Source organism: Podarcis erhardii (genome assembly GCF_964252035.2).
Source record: "Podarcis erhardii genome assembly, chromosome: 2".
Lineage (NCBI taxonomy): Eukaryota > Metazoa > Chordata > Lepidosauria > Squamata > Lacertidae > Podarcis > Podarcis erhardii.
Window position 1 is genome coordinate 86,019,283 of NC_138498.1, and position 22,314 is coordinate 86,041,596.

Here is a 22,314-nt window from a genome sequence, read left to right on the forward strand (position 1 = left end):
GGCCAATCTGGACACAGTTTAATATTATATGCAGAAGCTGCAGTAAGATGCAAGCTCATGAGCTCTCCCTCCACCACAAACACACACATTCACTCACAAGAACAGCAGATTGAAAGCTTCCACATTCTATTTTAAATTAACCAGCGCTCCATGTTACATCTGAAATCAGGGACCTCTTGTCAGTTTAAATTGTAGTTAGCTCAGACAAGCCAGGATCAAACTCTGCTTTGTTCACTAACTGGACTTTGAAGTTACCAAAGTCCCTCAAAGTTTGAGGTAATGGAGAACTCGGGTGCCTAAAAAGCAGGAAGAGCGAGTCCAAGGAATGCTGCAGCTTGTGCCCATAAGACCATGAGAGGCCAGTGAGGTGAGAGAGTGAGGCAGAGCCGCCCTCCTGACATGCTGCCGCAGACCAGGATGGTACAGGGACACAACTTTTATGAAGAAACTAAAGGCTTTTCTTTGGGGAATTATGGGACCAGAGATACCTAAACAATATAAAAATCAATTTATTCGTGCAGCCATGGCCACTCGAATATTATTTGCCCAAAGATGGAAGGAAGAAAACGTCCTGGCAAAAGAGGAATGGCAACTATGGACTATGCAGAAATAACGAAGCTGACTGGAAGAATAAGAAATCAAGACTGCAATGTTTTTAATATAGAGTGGAAATCGTTTATTGAATGTTTACAAAAATATTGCAAAGAGATTAAGACATTAGCAGGATTAATGTAAAAATGTGCAGTGATATTAAACAACTATTGATTGTATGTGTTAAATAATAAATCGGTTTAATTTGGAAATGGAGGAAAAATATTATAAATATAAGGAACCACAGAAAGAGGGGGAAGGCAGTTGAAATATGTAATAACTTGATTTTTAAGAGTTTGTTGTTTGTTGTAAAATGAAATATATATAGGGACAGCCAATCCAGCACACCCACCAATGCAGCAACACAGTCCTGACCTTGCCACCTCTCTCTGCCTTACGCCATTACAGTAAGCAGCAGAAACACTGGTTCAGAAAAACTACTCCTGTGCAACACTAAACAATGATTCAGCATTATAGCCAAACTGGACCACCATCAAATCAGGGAAGACCAAACTTTGAATATTAGGGCTACTGTACTATTTGCATTGACCTAAAAGTGGTTTCAAGGGGACGCGGGTGGCGCTGTGGGTAAAAGCCTCAGCGCCTACGGCTTGCCGATCGAAAGGTCGGCGGTTCGAATCCCCGCGGCGGGGTGCGCTCCCACTGCTCGGTCCCAGCGCCTGCCAACCTAGCAGTTTGAAAGCACCCCCGGGTGCAAGTAGATAAATAGGGACCGCTTACTTGCGGGAAGGTAAACGGCGTTTCCGTGTGCTGTGCTGGCTCGCCAGATGCAGCTTTGTCACGCTGGCCACGTGACCCGGAAGTGTCTCCGGACAGCGCTGGCCCCTGGCCTCTTGAGTGAGATGGGCGCACCAACCCCAGAGTCTGTCAAGACTGGCCCGTACGGGCAGGGGCACCTTTACCTTTACCTTTAAAAGCGGTTTCAGCAGGCGCAGCTTTCCACGTTGCAGTGCTACAGGGGCTTGAAAAGCTCCCTGTGTGAAAAATGTTCTCACCCCTAGTGTCAAAATGCTAGACGTCCCCTGGTCTAAGATGTACATAGATTCAGAGGATCCTGCTTCAGTGCATGGAGGCTTTGAGTGAATGCCATCACTTTCTTTCCAGCTTTACAATTCATGGTACACAGCAATGAAGTCGCCTACGGGTTGCCAAGGAGGATGTAATTCCTATTCCTGTCCTCTGCATGATATGAATCTGGCTTGATGCTATGCCTCTCTGTTAGCATGGATTGTATCACTAATATTTTAGCAAATAATCCGTTCAACTCATTGGAAGTCCTTAAGTGCCTCTCTGCATTCATCCGCAGCCCCCATACATTCATTAGAGCCTACATGCATTCAAAAGGAATGAGAAAGGAGCCCTTTGTGTTGAAATATATGCAGCTCACTCAAAGAGCCAAAACTGGCAACTATAAGAACCACAAAACTGCAGGGCAAAAGGGCAGCTAGTCTAACTTCCTGCAGTATCTAATCCAGCCTTCACATCTAAGCATCTTTAATGGGCTAGTCCCAGCAGAGAGCAGAATCACTAAAAGGAGTACTAGAAGTGTGGCTAAGAGGTAAAGATAAATTTACTAAAAACTAATCTGGGTGTCTGGTGCAAGGGGGCTGATCCACAAACTTCAGAGGAATAGGCATGTTCCCCAAACAAAAGCATCCAATCGGTCCTGGAAAAAAATCCTTACATTATAATCTATAAATAAGACAATTTGTTACACCCTAGAGAAAAAATGTGGCAGCTTGCTAAAGTGTTTTAACATAATGCACAAATACAATTTTTTTTAGGAAAATAAAATCCAGCTTGAAAACCAGCCCCACAAAGGTTTTGCCCTTACTCCTTCACAAGCCACTTAAAGGAGGTGGGAGAGATAATGGCTGTGGGAATTGGGGATGAGTCATGGTGCTTTCTAACCAAACTGTTAAGCTTTTGATACAGCTACTGTTATTGCATCCACCTTTATTGGAGCATGGTGGAAGCTAGTCGGCTAGTATAAACCCCAAGGTTCTTAAACTAACAGGTTCTGGTAACACTTATGCAACACAGGATTGTTGCACTAAACTTGGTAGATAAGAGGCAGGGAGGCACAATCTCCTAAGCTTCCATCCTGACCAGTGTGAGCATGACTACATCACTCCAATAAGCCATGGTGCTGCTGGCTTACATACTAAGAATCAGGAATGTTTCAGAAATTCCTGCTGGCCAAATGTTGGTTTGGTGATGGAAACAATCATATTCCTAATCACAAAGACAGAGATCACCTGAAAAATATGAGATTGCATGACCCTGAGTTTTAATAATGGAGGAAGGAAGATCAAGCATTCTAATTTATGAGCTCTTTTTCTGTAGAACACACTTGCACTTTAACTTCCAAGATATGCCAGAAGGCCTGGTGAAATGGCTTCTGAGAAATTATGAGGTTCAAAGGGCTACAAAGGTTTAACAGAGAAGAGAGTGAGAGGATTTTTAATATGACATTTATATCCTTGCAGTATATTTCCAGCTTTTGTCAACCCTACAGTCAGAATCCTCAGTCTATCTGGGTGTTGAAGGGTGTTGACCTCTACAGTGGTCATTTTCTCTTGATTTATAACAAGGTTGCATATTTAACCCAGTGTCAAGTAGTAGCAGTAATATCAACTCAAGTAAAAGCTAGAAAATCCTTTTCATTTTCCGGGGACAACATTATAGAGAAAGGATAAACTCAAGTATAAGTATTCGGTTTCACAAGTACAACTCACCTGAATATTCCCCTCAGCTGAACATCTGTTGCCAGTATGTTCAAACATAACAGATGCATCACAGATGTACTGTAAACCAAACTTTCTAGCAAGTAAATAACATTTCAGGAAATCCTTCAGTTGGTGTTGTTGTAAAATAATAATTCTGCTCAGTTTTTGCAGTCTCATGGACCTTATTACTGAAATTACATTCTTACCCAATACTGAAGCCACTGATATTATATTACCTGACTGATTTTACAAACAGCCAGAACTATAAAATTCTTTACCACGCATTTGAGGTCAATCAGAAATTAGAGCTTTGAAATTTTAAGATAGCTCAGAGCAAATGTGAAAGTATTTACTTACCAAAGAATAACAAAATAAAGAGGAACCAAACTATAAAACAGGTTGACACACACAAAAATCGCAGCTTATTTACATTTGTTTGCCCTCCAGCAACTACCCTGAAGGACAGTTTAAACTGATGGGATTTTGTCTCTATCAAATCTGCAAATAGAAATTTAACTCAGTGACCTTTATGGTGTACTGATGAAAAGGAAACAGGGCAAAGATGAGCAGAGAGACTGATAAAACAGTAAGATGTTTCAGATTGTTTGGTGGAACAAAAAGACACTATCCTGCAATCAGAGTAAGACATAAGGTGGTTTATGCAACCTAGTTTGGCCGACTTATTTTGTCCTCTTGTACTTGTCAAACATTCAGTATTCAAAATGCATACCCTATTTATTTCTGTTGAAACTCTCGGAACTTAAGAAGGGGAAGGAACATAGCAGGTGAAGAATGAAGATTCCTAGGCTTTGCTTTGCAATCTTTCTATGTTGTGACGTTGTGAGGGGGAAATCCACTCTATGTACCCACTTGTAACCATGACCTCAACAACAGCAGCTCCCTTCATAAACAACTTGCCGCTGGACAGTGGCTCTGTAGATATTTCACAGAAAAATGAAGTTGTATCTCTAGATGCAGATGCTAAAGGCACTAATAGAGCAGCAGGCCAGGAATATAGCAAACTAACCTGTCTCTGTAACTAGACATATAAAATAAGTGACAATTTAACACCCATGCAAAACCAATCACAATACTACACAATACTACACCTTATGGCTGGATATGTACACATTTGCAAGCTCTTTTCCAAAGTATTGGGGGGGGGGGAGTGTTAACTAAGCCTTCAAAGCAGGAGATTTCGTTTTCATCAAATCATTAAAGGGCATTTTTCATCTGTGGGATAGCTCTCAATCATTTCCATGGAAATCATGTGAAAACTACACAGTCATCTACAGAACATGTTCATACATGATCCCCTGAGCTGTGGCTACTACCCTGGATAGCTTTGATTTAGGGATTTTCTTTATAGAACATGGCTTATTCTGACTCTTTCTTTCATGTACATACCTGGCTCGCTCGGTTACATACCTAGTATTTTCCAAGGTCTTCTGCATTTTCTTCGACATCTTCTCAACAGCAGCTTGTCGTTTACTTTCTGGAATAAGGTCTATTTTGTTCAAAACCACGATCATTTTCTGACATGCAATTTGCCCAATCACCAAGCACTCTGCTGACTGAGTCTGCATCCCTTTTGTTACGTCTATCACGAGCATCATCAGGTCAATTATCTGAGCCCCTGAAATAAAAAAATATGGAATCATAGAATCATAGAACTGTAGAGTTGGAAGGGACCCTGGGGATCATCTAGTCTAACCCCCTGCAATGCAGGAATATGCAGCTGGTCCATACAGGGATCGAACCTGCAACCTTGGCGTTATCAGCACAATGGTCTAACCAACTAAAGTTCAAGACAGTAAAAGTGTGAGTGCAAATACCACCCATATTTGTTATAACCAAAGAAAACAGGTGGCTTAGATAAAATTCCACAGTGAACATTCTACATTTTCTAGATATTTAAATGATTATAACACTACGGCAGAAAATAATTAAACAAAGAAAACAGAAATCAAAATTTAATTTTGCTCCACAGAGTATCAAATAAAAAAAAAATACAATATATCTCATCTCATTTCAGAACCGCAATGACCCAACATAATTTTAACTGAACAATTTAAACTTTTTAAAAAGGCAATCTGATAGTCCTGACTTAAAAATGTGCTATAAACGCTGCAACGCTCCACAACAGCTAAAACACCACTGTCAAATTCTTCTCACCATGAAAAACTCCCTATTAGATTAAACTTAAAGGGGTGGCAATAGGATCAATAATATGGAGTCAGGAGTGTGCACCAGATGTTTACCCAATTCAGTAATTTCCAGATGTTCACAGAGTGGGGGGACCCTGCTTGCTGGCCCCGTCCCTCCATCATAATCCCAACAGCATGTCCCTGCAGCCCCCACAAGTCCAGGCTGAACTTTTGCTCCAAGGGACTTGCTATACTTATGGTGACTCCCAATTTAGATCCCTAACTGGAGAACCAACATGGGTGGAACAGACTCACCACAGCAGAAGTTCAGTTCAAGCACAGGTGGGCTGTCAGGATGGTAACTGAAGGGGAAGGCCAAAGAGCACAACTCTTGCTTTCCCCACCTAATGAGACTAGAAATGCACAAGAGCAAACTAAATAAGATGGTTCTTATGATCCCTTGTCTAAGGCTACTTCAAAACTCCTCCTTCCAATCCCTCCAGCCACCAAACTTGATAGTGCTGTGTCAAAATATGTATATTCTTCACCAGAGACCAAACACTGGCCATGTCGCTCAGTTATGGAGATTTTGGAAATGTATGGCCTCCTATCGGCCCCCCCCCTTCATCTGTTCACTCAGAACTTAAGTCACAACACTTATTTACATTTTGGCTTAAGATATGCACCTCTGAACTGGCACAATGTAGTTATGTGTCATAGCCTTATTCAAAAGGTGTGCTGCTTTATATGATATGGACTGAATTATAAAGCATTTTAACAACAGTTTCAGACAGCTTCACTTGTCTTAACAATAATACAGTGGTACCTCAGGTTACATACGCTTCAGGTTACATACGCTTCAGGTTACACACTCTGCTAACCTAGAAATAGTGCTTCAGGTTAAGAACTTTGCTTCAGAATGAGAACAGAAATCGTGCTCCGGCGGCGCAGCGGCAGCAGGAGGCCCCATTAGCTAAAGTGGTGCTTCAGGTTAAGAACAGTTTCAGGTTAAGAACGGACCTCCAGAACGAATTAAGCACTTAACCCGAGGTACCACTGTATCCTTAACAACAACATTCTAAAAGTTATGCTAAAACAGGTTGTGCTAAAAAAGGTTATGGCCAAGACACGTGATTTACCATAATTGTTTTTCTTTCGGTTTCTCCTTTACCATCAGAATTTAAGAGCTTGCTTGCTTTTTCTTGGCTTACTTTATTTACCTGATATAATCAGCTATCCATATCCATACACACTCATTTAGAATGTCCATGAGCTCAAAAAAATCAGCTTAAAAGTGCATTAAAATGCAGCACACTGTAGTAATCAAAGCGGAGGAGCACAAGGGCAAGATACACAATCAGCATAATGTATCTGACCATCTTTTACTGGTGAAACAAAATCAAAGCAATAAAGCACTATTTCCATCTTATCAAACATTTGGATGGCTTCACGTGTGCATTTAACAGGCTGACACCATGTTTTCCGATTATCTTTGGGGCACTACAATGCAGTGATTCAAGCAGACGTATGGGTCACAGTGCATTATTTACTAACTCATGAGAAAACAAGTAACTTCAGCATGTTAAAATGTGAAACCACTCTTTGGCTAATCATTAAAAGCTGTCCTCATTTAAATGCTAGAAATCTACATAAACTGGGGGTGCATTAATTTTAAGCAGTAAGATTATGATGTTTCACTTCAACCTTTGACTCCAGGAGAAACGTGTCCTTCTCTAAAATGGGAACAGCAACATTTACCTAGTTCACAGGGCTATGAGGTTAAAGAAAATTATTATACACCATTCTGCATACTCAAGTGTTGCAAAAATGAGTTACATATTTTGGGTGCTTTTAAAATGTTTTTTCAGAGTACCTAGTATTCATTATTTGTAATGCTGTCATATATTTTATGTTACTTTAATGTCATTAATGAATTACATTAAACTTAGAATTCAGCTGCCTGTTAATTGTAGCAATGTCCAAGTAATGCCTGATACAACAGCATATGCTTTGGAATATAGTGGGTATACAGTCATACCTCGGGTTGAAGTTGCTTCAGGTTGAGCGTTTTCGGGTTGCGCTTCACGGCGACCCGGAAGTAACGGAACGCGTTACTTTCGGGTTTCGCCACTTGCGTATGTGCAAACGGTCAAAATGACATCACGCGCATGCACATAAGCGGCGAATCGTGACCCGCGCACGCGCAGATGCAAGTTGCATTCACTTCAGGATGCAAACGGGGCTCCAGAACGGATCCCGTTCGTATCCAGAGGTATCACTGTACGTTGTTTTTTTCGACAGATAAAACTGTTGCTGATTATACCATAGCAAGCTTACAACTATACCATTGTTTTCAACCGAAATCTCCTCAAAATTGAAGCCCTTAAGAACTGAGGCATTTTGATTTATCAGATAAAATTAATCAAATCATTCCATAAAACTGATGTGTTGTAATGTGAATTTCACAAAAACCAAACCACATTGGATCTGTAAACTGCCAACATCAGGCCTAAGTGAATCCTGAACTAATTTGTATAGTTTTAGCTGTCACTATCTCTCAGCTTTTGTTTCCAACATGTAAAAGAAGAACCACTTTACCTGAAACAGTGATTGCTAAACAATCTGAAATGCCGAGGTGTTTCGTAAACAATGAATAGTGCTAGCTATAATGCCTGCATCAATGCAAATTGGATCTTGACCAGCATGGCTGAAAGGAATTAAGGAAGAAGCATTGAGGCATGAACACTGCATAACATCCTGATTTCTCCCTCAACACCGCTACAGACCAAGGGTGGTTTGGTTTCAGCCATTACAAAATTCCTACACAGGGCTTGCTTTTGTATAGGAAATTTGCAATATTAGAAGCTTACGTTACTCTAGCTCAACTGTATTATGAACATCTCCACAAGCCTAAGAGGGTGGAAAATGTCATGGGAAACTGCCAATCACTGAATCAGACCAAGCATATCCTTCCTACTACACGCCAGGAATGGAAAGTTGTGACACTGGAAGAAGCAGGGGATGCCCCACAAATATGGAACTTCTTTCCTGAATGCATGTGGGGGAAGGCAAACATTTCTGGAAGTATCAGACAAACTTTTTGATAGGTATTATTTACTGACCCTACTTTTCTTAGATTTACAAAAAAAAAGCTAAAGGATCACTTTCCAAAGGGGTAGCCTCTTAGTCTCCAGCAACAATCAAAAGTATTGTGCCACTGTAAAGACTAGCAAATTTATTATGGCATGAGCCAAGCATGGGGAACTGGGTCAATTTTTTTCCTATTCCAGATTTCACGGGTACGTAGCAATTCCCACACGCCTGTCAAGAAACACAATGGAGTTCACTTAAAGGCTGACATTCCGGGGAGAGTGCAGTAAGGGGGAGAGCTTGCTTGCAGAGGAGGGGGTTCCTACGAAGTAACATTTTATGAACTCCTGACTAACATGAAATAAGTGGGCAAAGAACTCACTGCCAAACCATATTTATGACAATAAAAGATTACAAAGATATCTGAGATTTCCCGCAGGTATTAAGGACTTAAACAACAAAGGAAAATATGAAGATGAACCTATATAACACCGCACTGTTATGCATATAATCTCATGAACAGAAGGCTTTTAATTCAGGTAAGAAAACACTATCACAGCCGCAGCGGTAGGGACATCAGAAACAATGACAGGAATAAAACAAGCCGATGCTATCTCACCATAAACCTGCACAATTTGCTGAGAGAACATCTTCCAAAGACACTGTGGGGAAAAGGAATAAAAAGAGTAACCGAACTGTTTCAGTTTTTCAGAGGATATTGTTCCATATAGATAAAAAGTGATCTGAGAGATGAGAAAGTTCTTCAGAAACCACCAAAGGCAGACAAGTGGGACTCAAAATGAATCTGAATGAAGCAGACATGCAGAAGACTGATCTGCATACATGAAAGCATCACTGAACAAGAAAACGATTACAATCTGCTGTGGATACACCAGCCATGATCAGATAGAACCAATTACAAATTGTGAAAATCTTCTAGGAACCAAAACATTATGAATCTATGGGAGGAGGGGGAAATTTCCAACCTATGAGCAATTTCCCAGGAAAGCTAGACCAAAAGATCTCAAAATGTAGATTCAGCTGCAGTTTTTGAATTGAGGGTATTTTATAGTTTAAAACAAACAACCAGAGGCTGGGATCTCTGCAACACACATCTCCATATATTCTATATATCAATAAGATGGAAAGAGCAGGCTTTCCCCCCCAAACTTAAAACCACTACAGACAGACATTAAGGATACTTTGTAGATTTCTTTCCAAATAGGAGGCAGCAGCACACTATCATGTAGTGTATGGGCTGCTGCAGCCAAGTCTCCACTAGCTGCCTCTCCAATATAAGAGAGTGCTGTCAGTCCTATTACACCTTCTAGAAATGGCAATGAACAGCTATTTCATGACTGCACACCATCCACCCACACAAATAGATGACTATAGCTTTAGGATTCACTGTGATGTAATGTCAGAGCCACCCGAGGTCCCAGCTCACAAGAGACCAAAGTCCAGTCCAAGTTATGTACAAAAGGATTTATTGAAGATCATTGTAGCCATTACATCCCAACTCCGTGGCTCCGCATCTGTTACCCTTAGATGTTAGAAGTCCCCTCTGAGTCCGTCCCTCCCCTGCACCAATTTAAGAGGCTTGTACTGCTCCACCTTTTCCTCTCTTTCCTTTTCCGCAGGGTCTTCCTGCCCCCCTGTCTTCCCTCTTTCCGGGACTCCCCAGAGGCTGAGTCTTCTCCCGCCTGCTCCCCCCTCCTTCGTGCTTTGGCACCAGGCTCCTCCTCAGAGCTCTCCTCATTTCCGCGCGCCTCTATATTTGAACTTGGCGCGCGTACGTTGCCTCTGACCTTCCTTTCTACAGTTACGCTGCTCTCGGTACTACACTCCTCCCTTTCAGGCAGGACGTCTTGCTCCGAACTCCTCCCCCTTCCTCCTTCCTGTCCTGCTCTTTCTGACACACTGGCAACTCCCCCCCCTCCACTCCTTTCCGACGGGGGAGCTGGTCCCGCTTTGCCACTCCCACTGGGGATTCCCTCTTCGTTCCCCTCTTTCTGACTGCTTCCCTCTCTATTGCCCCTTGGCCTGACCAGGGGGGCTCCCTTCTGGGAATCCTCTGATTCGCTAGACGGACTTTGGGACAACCTCGGCTCGTTGTCGTCCTCTTCCTCCTCGCCCTCGCTCTCTGTCTCCTCTCTCCCTAAAACCCTGACATCCAAGTTATTGTTATTTCTTACATTAATGAGGTGGCTCTGAACATTGCTCTGATCCCAGCCCTGCTGGCCTCCAGCCCTCAGCAGGTCCCACAAACCAAATCCAGCCCCTGACCCAAAAAATGTTGCCCATCGCAGCCCTAACACGTATAAACACATAAATACAAACATATGCTCACCCTGGAATGCATCTGTAGTCTAAAAACAAAAACTCACTAGAGTGAGGTCACAAGACAAAATCAGAGAAGTGAAATGTATATTACAGAAAATCTTTCCCAACATTGGCAATTCAGCAGTCCTAGCCAGCACTGGCCAAAAGCGTACTGTCTTTTGCCTTTCCTTAGAACTCTGATTGAGATCCAGCAGCAGCATCCTTGACTTGGTTCACCATATTGAACGGAGAACCAGACTTGCCTTGCCCTTGGAATGTGAGCTCTATCCTATCAGTGACTGCCTCAGCATCAGACTGGCCTATCCTGGGACTCTAAAACAGCAGAAAACAAGACAGCTAACATGCAGCCCCTTCATATGGACTAAAACATTCTGCCACAGTCCATGGCAGCCTGGGACTGAGTGATGGAAGGTGGAATCCCATCACATCTCCCAGAGGTACACCTGGAAACTTCACCATACAGCTCTCATTGTATGTTGAAGATGCATCTCTTTACCCTGTCCTTTTGACGCCCAAGATGTATATTTCTAAGACCCACTCTATTCTTGTGATTGTAATTTGTTTTAAACTGTTTTAATAGTTAAAACAGTTGTGACCTGCCCTGGGAACTTAGAGTAAAGGGCAGGTGGTAATAAATAATAATAATAATAATAATAATAATAATAATAATAATAATAATAAACAAACCCACATGGACAGAACCAATCACATGTGTCTTCCAGTAGAACTGGTACCCTATGTAAAAGGATACCTAAGCAGTAAATATAAATGTTTTTGTTTTTATAGCCCAAATATATAATAGGAACTCGTTTACAATAATCCAATTAAGTGAACTACAAATGTCAAGACTGGATCACTTATAGACCTCCCCTTCCATTTCTTGGAATCGAAAGAATTGTTACTTTATTTTTAATAGGCTTGCTGCACACAACTCGAACAGTGAGACTACAATACTCCAGGCATGTGTTGTATGTCCAGGTGTTTTTATAAGTGCATGCGAACACCAAAGATGAATTTCCAGCTACTCATTTCAAAGCATATGAACTTTTGCCCCCTAAAAATGAAAACTAAAAGAGGTGCCTTGAGCTTGGCACATGATCAGACTGCTCCATCAGTATCTATCAATATCAAAAACTGTACATGCCTTGATCTCCAAACACAATAAAAATTGAGCGAGTAGAGGAAAAGGGAAGAGGGTCCAAGTGAGAATGAGTTAAAAGGTTTCACATGTCACAGGAGGATTGAACATAAGCACAACATTCTGACTACTTGCCTATTTAAGCTACTGCCGTGTCCTTTTTTTTGTTTTTGTTTAGGTAATATCTTTAGTTCTCTTTGCACAACCAGCACAACCCCTCTTCACAGGCACTGCAAATGGCAGAAAATGGAATTTAAAATGTAGAAATAAAATAATTGTGGGCCATGGGCTATAATTTGATTTCATGCTTTACAAGAAAATGAAATAGCATTTCCTTGAATGTATTTTAAAATATCTATGGCTTTTTACCATGTTAGGATTTCCTCTAGCACAGAAGAGAAAATGTGCTGTTCTCAAGTATCACTGCTATTCGGGGGCAAAGCTGTTTTAATATGCACTTCCCATTCTGGGGAAAGAGGAAATTCTTCAATTAATAAACCGGGTGGACTGAGGCGAGTTTTAAAAGGTTTAATCAATTTCATCTGCACTTAGGATAAAAAGACTGACTATTCTACTCTTTTCTCCTTCTATACTAAAGGTTTTTTTTTAAAAAAATCATAAAATAAATATTTTATTTTAAATTCTTTGAGGTTAATATCTCCTGTTTCAGGAAATATTGTCTGTTTCATGCAGTGCATACAAAACTTCCCCCGCCACCCTCTCTTAACTTTTTTTTTTTTTTTTTTTTTTTTTTTTTTTTTTTTTTTTTTTGCTCCAAATCCCCATTCAGAAGTACGTAAATTATTCTGTTTCATATATAGTAACACCTTGGGAGATACTACAAGCCATACAGGATTTTTGTAGGTACCTTTGGGGAGCTGATGGGGTGAACAGGGAAGATTTTTCCAGGATATGCAAACCTTCAAAATCCCACACTAAAGGGAGGGGGCCAAGAGTGCATGAACTATACATGAAAAAACCCTCTGTAAACGAATGCAAATCATGTATCAAAACCAGATACCAGGCCTTTGGACAGACAACATTTTGAAAAGAAACAGGAACTCCCAATGTGGTTCCAGCATCCCATAAGTATTTTGAGGCATGCTGTTCCATATGGAAGGTGTCACTAAACCCTGGTGGCCGGATGTCAGGGGTGAACATCAGGGAATCAGTCACTCCTTAATTTCTGTGTTGCTTCCTACAAAAACCCAACACCGATTGCCGCAGGAGTCAAGTTATTTGATTAGAGAAACCCTTGAACAGAAAATTGCCGAAGTTACATTGACTCCTAACGTTACAACAAGGCACAGTAGCTTTCCATAGCTTTCCTGGCCAACACTCTGGTAAAGCCCTAAATCAGGGATGGGGGAATCTTATTCAGGCCAATGATCACATTCTCTCATGAGCTACCTTCTGGGGGCTGCAGTTGCTGTCCCCAAGCCAAAAGTGCCACTCAGTGCAAACTTCTCATTTCCCACATATAAGTGAATGGCTCCCATTCACTCCTAAGGGCACAATAGAAGTGCTGCACTTGGTGACAGAATCACTCAAGATGGAGGCTTTCCTTTCACATGCATCCCACCTACCAAAATGACAGGGCTTTGCACTGGTCCTTAAGTGCCACAAACTGGCAGGACAACAAGGAGGAGAATCCCAGTGAGGGATGCAGCCATGACTGGGACCCACCAGGGCAAGCTGGGGATGGAAGAACAGAAGTTGGGGTCGCGGAAAGTACACATGGGATGACAGAGGACAGCAAGAAGATGGGGGTCAGAATGCAGGGACCAGAAGAGGAGTACCCCTCATCAGAACTGGAGAGGCCTCCGTCTCTATGAGACGGCAGACTCTGAGGTGTAGGGCGAAGCACTCTGGGAAGCAGAGCTGAGGTGCTGGATATGCTCAACTGCCTATGCTGATAGACTTCAGCTTGGATACAGCTTGGATACTCCAAGACGGCTATGGGACTGTGCTTCAGGGTTGATTCTGGGCTGTATTTCCTGACTGCTGGACTTAGAACATTGCTTACTTGGATTGACTCTGGACTGTGTTTCCTGTCCATTAGACTTCGGATTTTGCTTATGTGGACTGACCCCTGGACCGTGTTTCCTGACTGTTGAACTTTGGACTTAACATACTGTATATGCTAGCGGGAATTGCTGCCAGGTAGGCCAGGGATTCAGGACATTAAGAGCGACAAAGAACTCCCTCTTTGGAATATTGTAACACATAGTGGTATGTTCAGTAACAGAAGGGGAGGGGGTTCCCTGATTTCAGAGCAGAGGTGGGGAATCTGTGGCCATCCAGATATTGCTAGACTACAACTCCAAACATCCCTAATTTTGGTCTGCCATCTTTATTCACAATGGTGAGCAGTGGACCATTGTTAACAATGATTGCTGTCCCCACCCCAGGAACCATCATGCTTAGTTTGGTGACAGTATCTCAAGTGACAGCCAAACCTACAGAGAACAGACAGATCGACAGACAGACAAACCACTTTTCAAAACATGCAGTAGATTCTCCCAAAGCAGTTATCATTTACGTTATTAAAAAAAAATTCAATCCACTAGAATAAGCATATGCAGCAAGCTTGATTTTTCACATGACTTTTTATGGGTAGAAAAAAGAAACATGAGTCGAAGTATGCAGAACAAATCACAGCATTTCCTCTTTCCATAGGGAAAAAATAATTAGTTTTCATCAAAACTGGAGTTATAACTAGAACTTTAATCAAGGCATGCCAATGCTATCTGGATGTAGTGGGCTTTTTACACTCACTTGAACTTACCTCCATGAAAACCCCAAGTACCTCAATTGCACACCATTCGTCTCATAGCAGATTAAGTATGGAAATTTGTGGGAGGGAGGTAAACAGAAGAAGGTTAAAAACAAGAGTGGAAGCCGAAACAACTGTAAAAACAGCTGTAGCAAAATAACCCATCCCAAGACTGCAGACCTGAAATCATTGCTAGAATTCAATGAAAAAGGCCTTAACAAAAATGGAGCAGCCAATCAAAATTGATAGTGCAAAATTAAATAGCAAATGTACATGAACGTTAACTAAATTTCCTAACTGAAAACTCACTGAAAACCTATCCTAAAGCAATGCTTTCAATCAGACCAGTGTTCTTGATTGAACAAAATAACCTCTAAGCAATAGGTGTTAAAATACACTTGTGGGTGGGGATGTTATGTGATCTCACTGCCCCAATGGCTCTTTAATCTCTGCTGCCATCAACGTTCAAGCCCATATATTCTCCTTTCTCAAATATTACTAGCCCAGTGGAGTTAAGTTGCATATTCATATCCTTTTTTCATATAATCTTCACCTGCATATACTGTTTTTTTCTCCCCAAATATTCATTCATCAATAATGAATTGTTGATTACTGTTTGATATTATTATGCTCAAATCTTTCACAAATGGAAATGAATTCACTAGACTATTTTATACTCTTACTCCAAACTCAAGTATAGAAAATGTTATAGGAATGCTATCGGAAAGCAATACCAAAACAGTGGGTATGTTGTACGTAATGCTAAACCATTGTTTAGTATCGCATGCATGAGGCCTGGATTTATGGCCATAATGTCTTTTTGCGACTGTACCTGGAGAAAAGAGGTGAATGAGGAGCATATGAGCCCAAGGGCATGGAAGAAGAGGACTAAAGTCATGTAGCTGACTGATTTATACCTACCAAGTGCAAAAACACAATGGCAATTCATTTCTAGCAAATTTGAGCCTTCAAAACAAAACATTTGTCTCTGTTTCACAAACATAAATTGACCCATATCTATTTTTTTTTCCTATCTTTGGGCCATTTTCACATATTACACAGTCTAACATATGTCTGACCACCAAAGCATCCGATCCTGTCGTCCTGAGAAGTACAATATGCACATCTGATATACTCATATTCTACACTTACAGGTATAGACTTAAAATATCTTAGGTGAACACCTGAAATCTTCATGTATGAATAGTCCTTTCATTATGGATCCAACAGAGAAACCACACCTTATTCCAAGGTTTAAACCAGGCTTCCTCAAACTCGGCCCTCCAGATGTTTTGAGACTAAAATTCCCATCATCGCTGACCATTGGCCTTGCTAGCTAGGGATCATGTGAGTTGTAGGCCTAAAACATCTGGAGGGCCGAGGTTGAGGAAGTCTGATTTATAGACTGGAATCAATTTAGGAGTTTAGAAATATATAAATGAGATTCAAGTTGCACTTCTAAACATACAGTGCTCAAACTAAGCCACGCCAAAATCAGTGGGACTTGCTTGCAAGTGAATCTGCTGAGGATCAATGTGTTAAGGGTGTAAAAGGTTTTCTAAAATAGCAATGCAGGTCCTCATGAAGAGGAAAGTAACAAAATTTGTCCCAAACAGTTTAAACTGAAGAAGATGCAGAAAAGGCAATTCACTGGTGGCTGACTAGGGGTCAGAAGCATCTATTGGGCATTTACTTCTGCCAGTTTCCATTATGTTAATGGAAATGGAGGGAATGGGGCTAACATGTTAATCACATCCACATGCACTCTATGCCACAGGGTGTGTTTCAAGATGAACTCTAATCAATTTGTCTTTATATCCAGCTGCCTACTTTCCCACTTGAATCATCACTGAGGTACTCCAAAACCCTTTTTTAAATGCCACCTGTGCATGGCACACAAACTAAAAACATAGCAAACACATGCTTTCTCAAACAGAGAATGTGCCATATCCAGAGCAATTTAGGATTATCCTATGGCCTGTTGAGTTGGTTCTGAATATTCAGCAGAAGTGTGATTAGTTCAAGCTTCAGTCCTCTTGTTGGGAGGTATTTTGTTTTGGTATCAAGACCATATGTGCTCATGCAATGCTTTGGAAAATTAACTGTAACTTAGCATTTAACCTTGGGCCTTACACAGCTGACCATAAATGGCATCTGTGACTCAGTGAAACTTAAAAAAAAAGAGAGTTCTGAAATGCAAATAGGTTAGAAAAAACTAATTTTATTAAATGTATTGTCTTAATTTACATCACATTTATGTGAAGTTTTCTAATAAGTGTGTACAGGAAAATAGGGCGAACTCCATTTAGTGAATATATCCTAGATGGACCAGAAAGGGGAAATTGCCTGCCCTGAACAGCTAACACTTAAAAGCAAATGCCTCACAAGACCACAAATAGTACTTTATCACAATTAAAGCTGCAAAGTTAAAATGGACATGTGAAGGGCATGTGGCAAGAGACGACTTGGGAGGAATAAAGCAGAACTAGTATGGAGAACCTACAATTTTAAAAAGACCAAGGCGATGACAACCTATGTAATGAGTGGATGGTCTAAAACAGGGGTGGCCAAGTCTCAAGAGACTGTGGTCTACTTTCAGAGTTAAAAACTGGCAGTGATCTACCCCCGTTTTGGGGGGTTCAGCTCAAAGTTGTTGAACTTTTGGGGGGGTTACAAAAAGCTTGGGGGGAGTTCTATTTTTGGGGGGTGTTAAAGGCAAGGGACAAAGGGGTAAAGTCACTCACAAAAATCGCTATGGATCAAAACAGCAGCACAGAGAAAGCTCTGTCTTCCCTTCCAGAGATCATACAACAATGGAGAGTGGGGCATGGGGGCATGGGAGGAGTCAGTTTTAGCAGTGTGATCTACCAAAACCTCATGGGGATCTACCAGTAGATCGAGATTGACCTGCTGTACATCCCTGGTCTAAAAGCAACAGCAGGGTTTATGTAGACGCAGCAAGCTAACAAAAGAGAACGTTGCAGAGAACTTGAAAAGACTTAGGTCCAAAGATGGATGTAAGACGCTGTAGAAGAATATGGCCTTCTCTGTTGTAAGTCAAACCACATCAGACAACTCGGGACCCACTAACCAGCATCAAAGATGAGCTGGTTACCAAGACACAACTTGAGATCTGCATAAAGTGTGAAAAGAGAACCTTTGCTACTCAGGCCATACTTCTATTCCCCATTATTTCAATTAAAATATGGTTTGATGTGTGGCAATGTAGGAAAGGAGGAGTGCACAGCCTCCAAAGGAGATTATAGATACATGATAGATGATAAGTCATTTAATTTTATCCTGATTCTAATTTTTAAGCTGTATTTTAATCAATTGTTTGATTGTGTTTTAATGTATTTGATATTTGAAGTTAGCCGCCCTGAGCCCTGTCTTGACCGGGGAGGACAAGGTATGAATAAAAACTTACTTACTTACTTACCGGTACTTACTAGATGATAGATGATAGCTAGATAGATAGATAGATAGATAGATAGATAGACAGACAGACAGACAGAGAGATAGATAGATGATAGATAAATATTCAACAAAACTGAGGAGAAAAGGTTCGCAAAATGATGATGCTGACTAGGAAATGTGAGTGGCTCCTCTCAAACAATGTCAAGGAGATATTAACTCAACCACATTCCACACAGCAATTAACAGATTAACTAGGGAAATGTATGTTCTCGGATACAAAATCTGCACTGTGGATGCTCAAAAACTGCAATATAGAAATAATAATTTTCCATTTAGCTGAATTGTAAATGTTCAACCTTGAAAGCGCAACCCTTAAAAAGTGTGTGGCCTATGTGCAGCTACATGTACCTGCTACCTTTATTTACAGTGAAGAAAGTTAATGTTCTTACTCATAGAGCCTGCTCACCTTTAAAACAAATGGCTTCTTCAAGTGAACAGTCTCAAGAAACTGTTAATCAATCCATAAAGTTCTCACAAATCTTTTAAATAAGAATGAAAAGCCAAAAACACTGCTTAGAGGCGACGCCAGTAATGTGTTTGTTAGCTTCCCACCATCTCCAACACTGGAATAACATCACTCCGGGTTATAAACATCTGTACTCACATAGAGAATGTACAATACATTAAAAAAAAACAACTCTGGGCCCACATATCCTGTAGCTCTGTACTTCACAAACAAAAGGTTGGGGGAAGAAAGAGGGGGTGGGGTACAGGGAATAAAGGCTTAAAGATTAAAGTCACAGGCAGAGACAGACGGCTCTGTTTTTTAATAACTGAAAACATGAGTTGTGCCTGAATGTGTTCATTGTTTTACAGAAGGGGGGAGAGTCTACGAAAGCAGGACTCACTGGCGACAGGGCTGCCTTGCCATCAAAAGTAAGATTTACAAAAAGAAAAAAAAAACAGACTTCAACTCTATGCCTTAATTTCCCCTCCTGTAATGTTTAATGATGCAAGTCAGGTAGGAATCACCAAGCTACCTCTTCTGTCTCTCCCAACTCTGATCCTTTCATGAAACTGGAGAAAACTCAGAGAAGGGGGAAAACTACTCAAAGCATCAACAACTTAACACAAATTAAGGAGCATTCAGATCCATTTGTGTCCTAAAACATAAAATGTATTGCCATGTACACATTTTTATGTACTTCTGTCTGTGCAGTATAGCATGTAATCCACTATATTTTTGATGAGTGTATTTTAATAATAATTTATTTAATACAGAGCGTTACGACTTAGATTTTATTAGGAACAATCAGGTTCCTGAGATCCTATTTGAAATCATTTTCATCAGTTTAAAACAAAGTTAAATTCATATTGTGTTGCTCAAAGGTTTCTCTGTGGTCTTGCTTTTACTTTTTTTAGGGCTGGATCAGCTGAGGACCCCCCCCAAAAAAAAAAACTGGTTTGCTTAGCAGTAGAGAAAAATGCAGAACTAAACCTGGAAAGCAGAAAATGCAAAGTCAAGACCTCAAAATGTTTTCATAATTAATTTTAAAAGGGAAAAGCTTGGGGAGGAAGGGGGTGAACCCAAAGGAAGGAAGCTGGGTTTAAGTAATGTTTGAGAACCCTGAAACAAAAAATAACCCTTTTTTGGGGGGGGGGGTTTACAAAAGTAGAAAACAAGCATGATGCCACAGTTCAGATTTTATTGTTGTCATTATTATTTCACAATTAGGCATTAGTAAACACATTTTAAATTTAACAATTCTTTGCATTTGAGGCATCCTATTAAAAGATAAAGAGGAATGCTTTGCAGAGAAATCATAGGAAAGAGAAAAATGCATGGAATAACACTACTGAACAAGTATTTGAAAATTTGTACAAACATATGACTACACCTGCAAAAATTATTCTGTGAGGTTTTATGAGCCAATACGGGATGTTAAGTTTAAAGAGCAGCATGGATCTGTACTGCGATGCCTGCGAAGCCAACACCACTAGATGCTATGCATGAGGCGGTGAACGTTCATGATTTCAGTGCAAAAACCTTAAAAGCATTTCAGCAACAGATGCATCAGTGGAACTTTGGGAATCTAACATTTTGTGGCAACCTTTCGGAATAGGAGAAAGGGCGGCACAACATGACTTATTGCCATGTCTGCCTGGCACAGGATATTGCTGTGTACAAGCACGGTGAGCCAGCTTGAGCTATCCTTATCTATATAATGACAGCGTCCGTCCTCTCTCTCCTCCACTTAGCAACAAACCCAAAGGTTCAGAGTTAGGAATGACATTCCAAAATTAATACCAACATCAAAACAGCAATCTTCAAAAAGTTAAAACAGTGGAAATGTTGCTCCCCAAGACCAAAGCCATGCTGTCTCCAAAACAGCCCAAGGGCAAACCAGTAAAAGTCAGGGAGAGGAGGAGGGTTAGATCTATACTCTGTTGTTTCTTACTCTTAGGAAAATGTGACCAGGGTGGTAATTTACCTTGTACAACCAAATTGTACATGAAAGTTTTGAAACAGTCCATTAAACGTAACATTATGGAACAAGACTGAAGGTCCGAGTGGAACACATTAGACATGCATTCCAAATCAAGGCTACAAGAATTAGTCTAGCAGGCAGGCGATTGTCAGCAGGCAGGATAAATGGTCAACAGTTTCTACCAATGAGGCACTACAATCAGCCCATAGGCTCCCCTGGCAACTTACCAAGAAGCCAAGGGGCACTACTAACTTGCAGAATGAACCACCCACAGCTATACTGTGGAAAGCTGTTCTATGATGAAAAGAGCCCATAATGATTGCTCTAACTTGATAAGACCTGATTAGATTAGACGTTGGAGCAAGGGAAAATTAATCAAATTGATTCTACCCAGGGAGGGCATACTCCAAGAACCCCTGCAGATATTAAGAGATAATGGTTAAGTGCTCTGGAGCCAGCCTTAGGATCCCTCATCTCAAGTTTTGCTTCCAACACAAGCAAATAGTGAGAACAGTGAGCCCTGGCTAAGGTGAAATGGGAAGAAATTAGTGCTGGAGAGGGATGGGGAGGAAGCACTACACCCACTCTAACCCTAAGGGCCAAACTATATGTTACAGGAAATGCAGAGTTTTAGATTAATCCTTTCCTACTGTTAGTTGATTGGCATCTGTCTGTCTCAGGAGACAATGGAGGAATGCACCTTTGGAGGTGAAGTCAAATTGTTGGAAAGCAACATCATCTGATGTGTCTGGAGAGACTGATATGGGACAGACATGTTTTGTTGCAGCTGGGGCAGATGATGGCGTCCCGTTGTGCTGTTACACAATGGTGTTTCTTCTCTCTGCAGTCATTCCTCCTCTAGTCCTTGCTGTGGATATACAACCTGACTGTCTCCAGGCACTGTGGTGATCAGCAAGGCATTCCCACATGGTGGGGTCAATGTTGCCAGCCTTCATGTCACGTTTTCAGACATTTTTTGTAATGCAGAGTTGGTCAGCAAGTTGGCCTGATGCCAGCTCCCCATAAAGCACATCCTTGGAGAGCCTTCTATCTTCCATTCTGTTTACATGGCCAAGGCAGCGTAGGCATTGCTGAGACAGGAGCACAAACATGCTAGGAATGTGGGCTTAGGAAAGCACATCTTTGTTTGACACTGTCTTGTCATGTGATGCCCAAAATCTTCCTGACCCAGCACATGTGGAAGGTGGCCCAATTAAAAGATATCCCCTTGTAAACTGCTATTTAGTACAGGAAGGAAGCTGCCATTGTTCACTGTCATGGGAGGGGGTGTCATTTAATTTCAATCTGTAAGAAAGGGGATTAATTCCCCCCCACACTACATTTCTAATTTTCATCAGCCTTCTACCCCCATGACTGTTTAAAGTTTTTAAAAGAATTGCACAATGCCAAAGTATAGATTTACTTTGGCCCAAGTAACAACATTTGCAAGAAAAAACCATTAAGGAACTGCACTGTTCTGAAATAAAAGTGTCTTCTTGTCACAGTTAAAACACATACTGTATCTTGAAACACTTTTTATGTAAAATGGCAACCCTAAAAAAAGAGGACACAC

General features: G+C 41.0%; 1 protein-coding gene across 4 annotated transcripts in view; it reads right to left on the bottom strand.

Annotated features, from left to right (window-relative positions):
- Positions 1 to 22,314, bottom strand: part of EEFSEC (eukaryotic elongation factor, selenocysteine-tRNA specific) — a 162,042-nt gene that overhangs the window by 106,913 nt on the left and 32,815 nt on the right. For all 4 annotated transcript variants that reach the window (XM_081851007.1, XM_081851010.1, XM_081851008.1 and 1 more), the window contains one exon: positions 4,770 to 4,977. In XM_081851007.1, the coding sequence (XP_081707133.1) occupies positions 4,770 to 4,977 (208 nt within the window). The remainder of the gene's footprint in view (positions 1 to 4,769; positions 4,978 to 22,314) is intronic.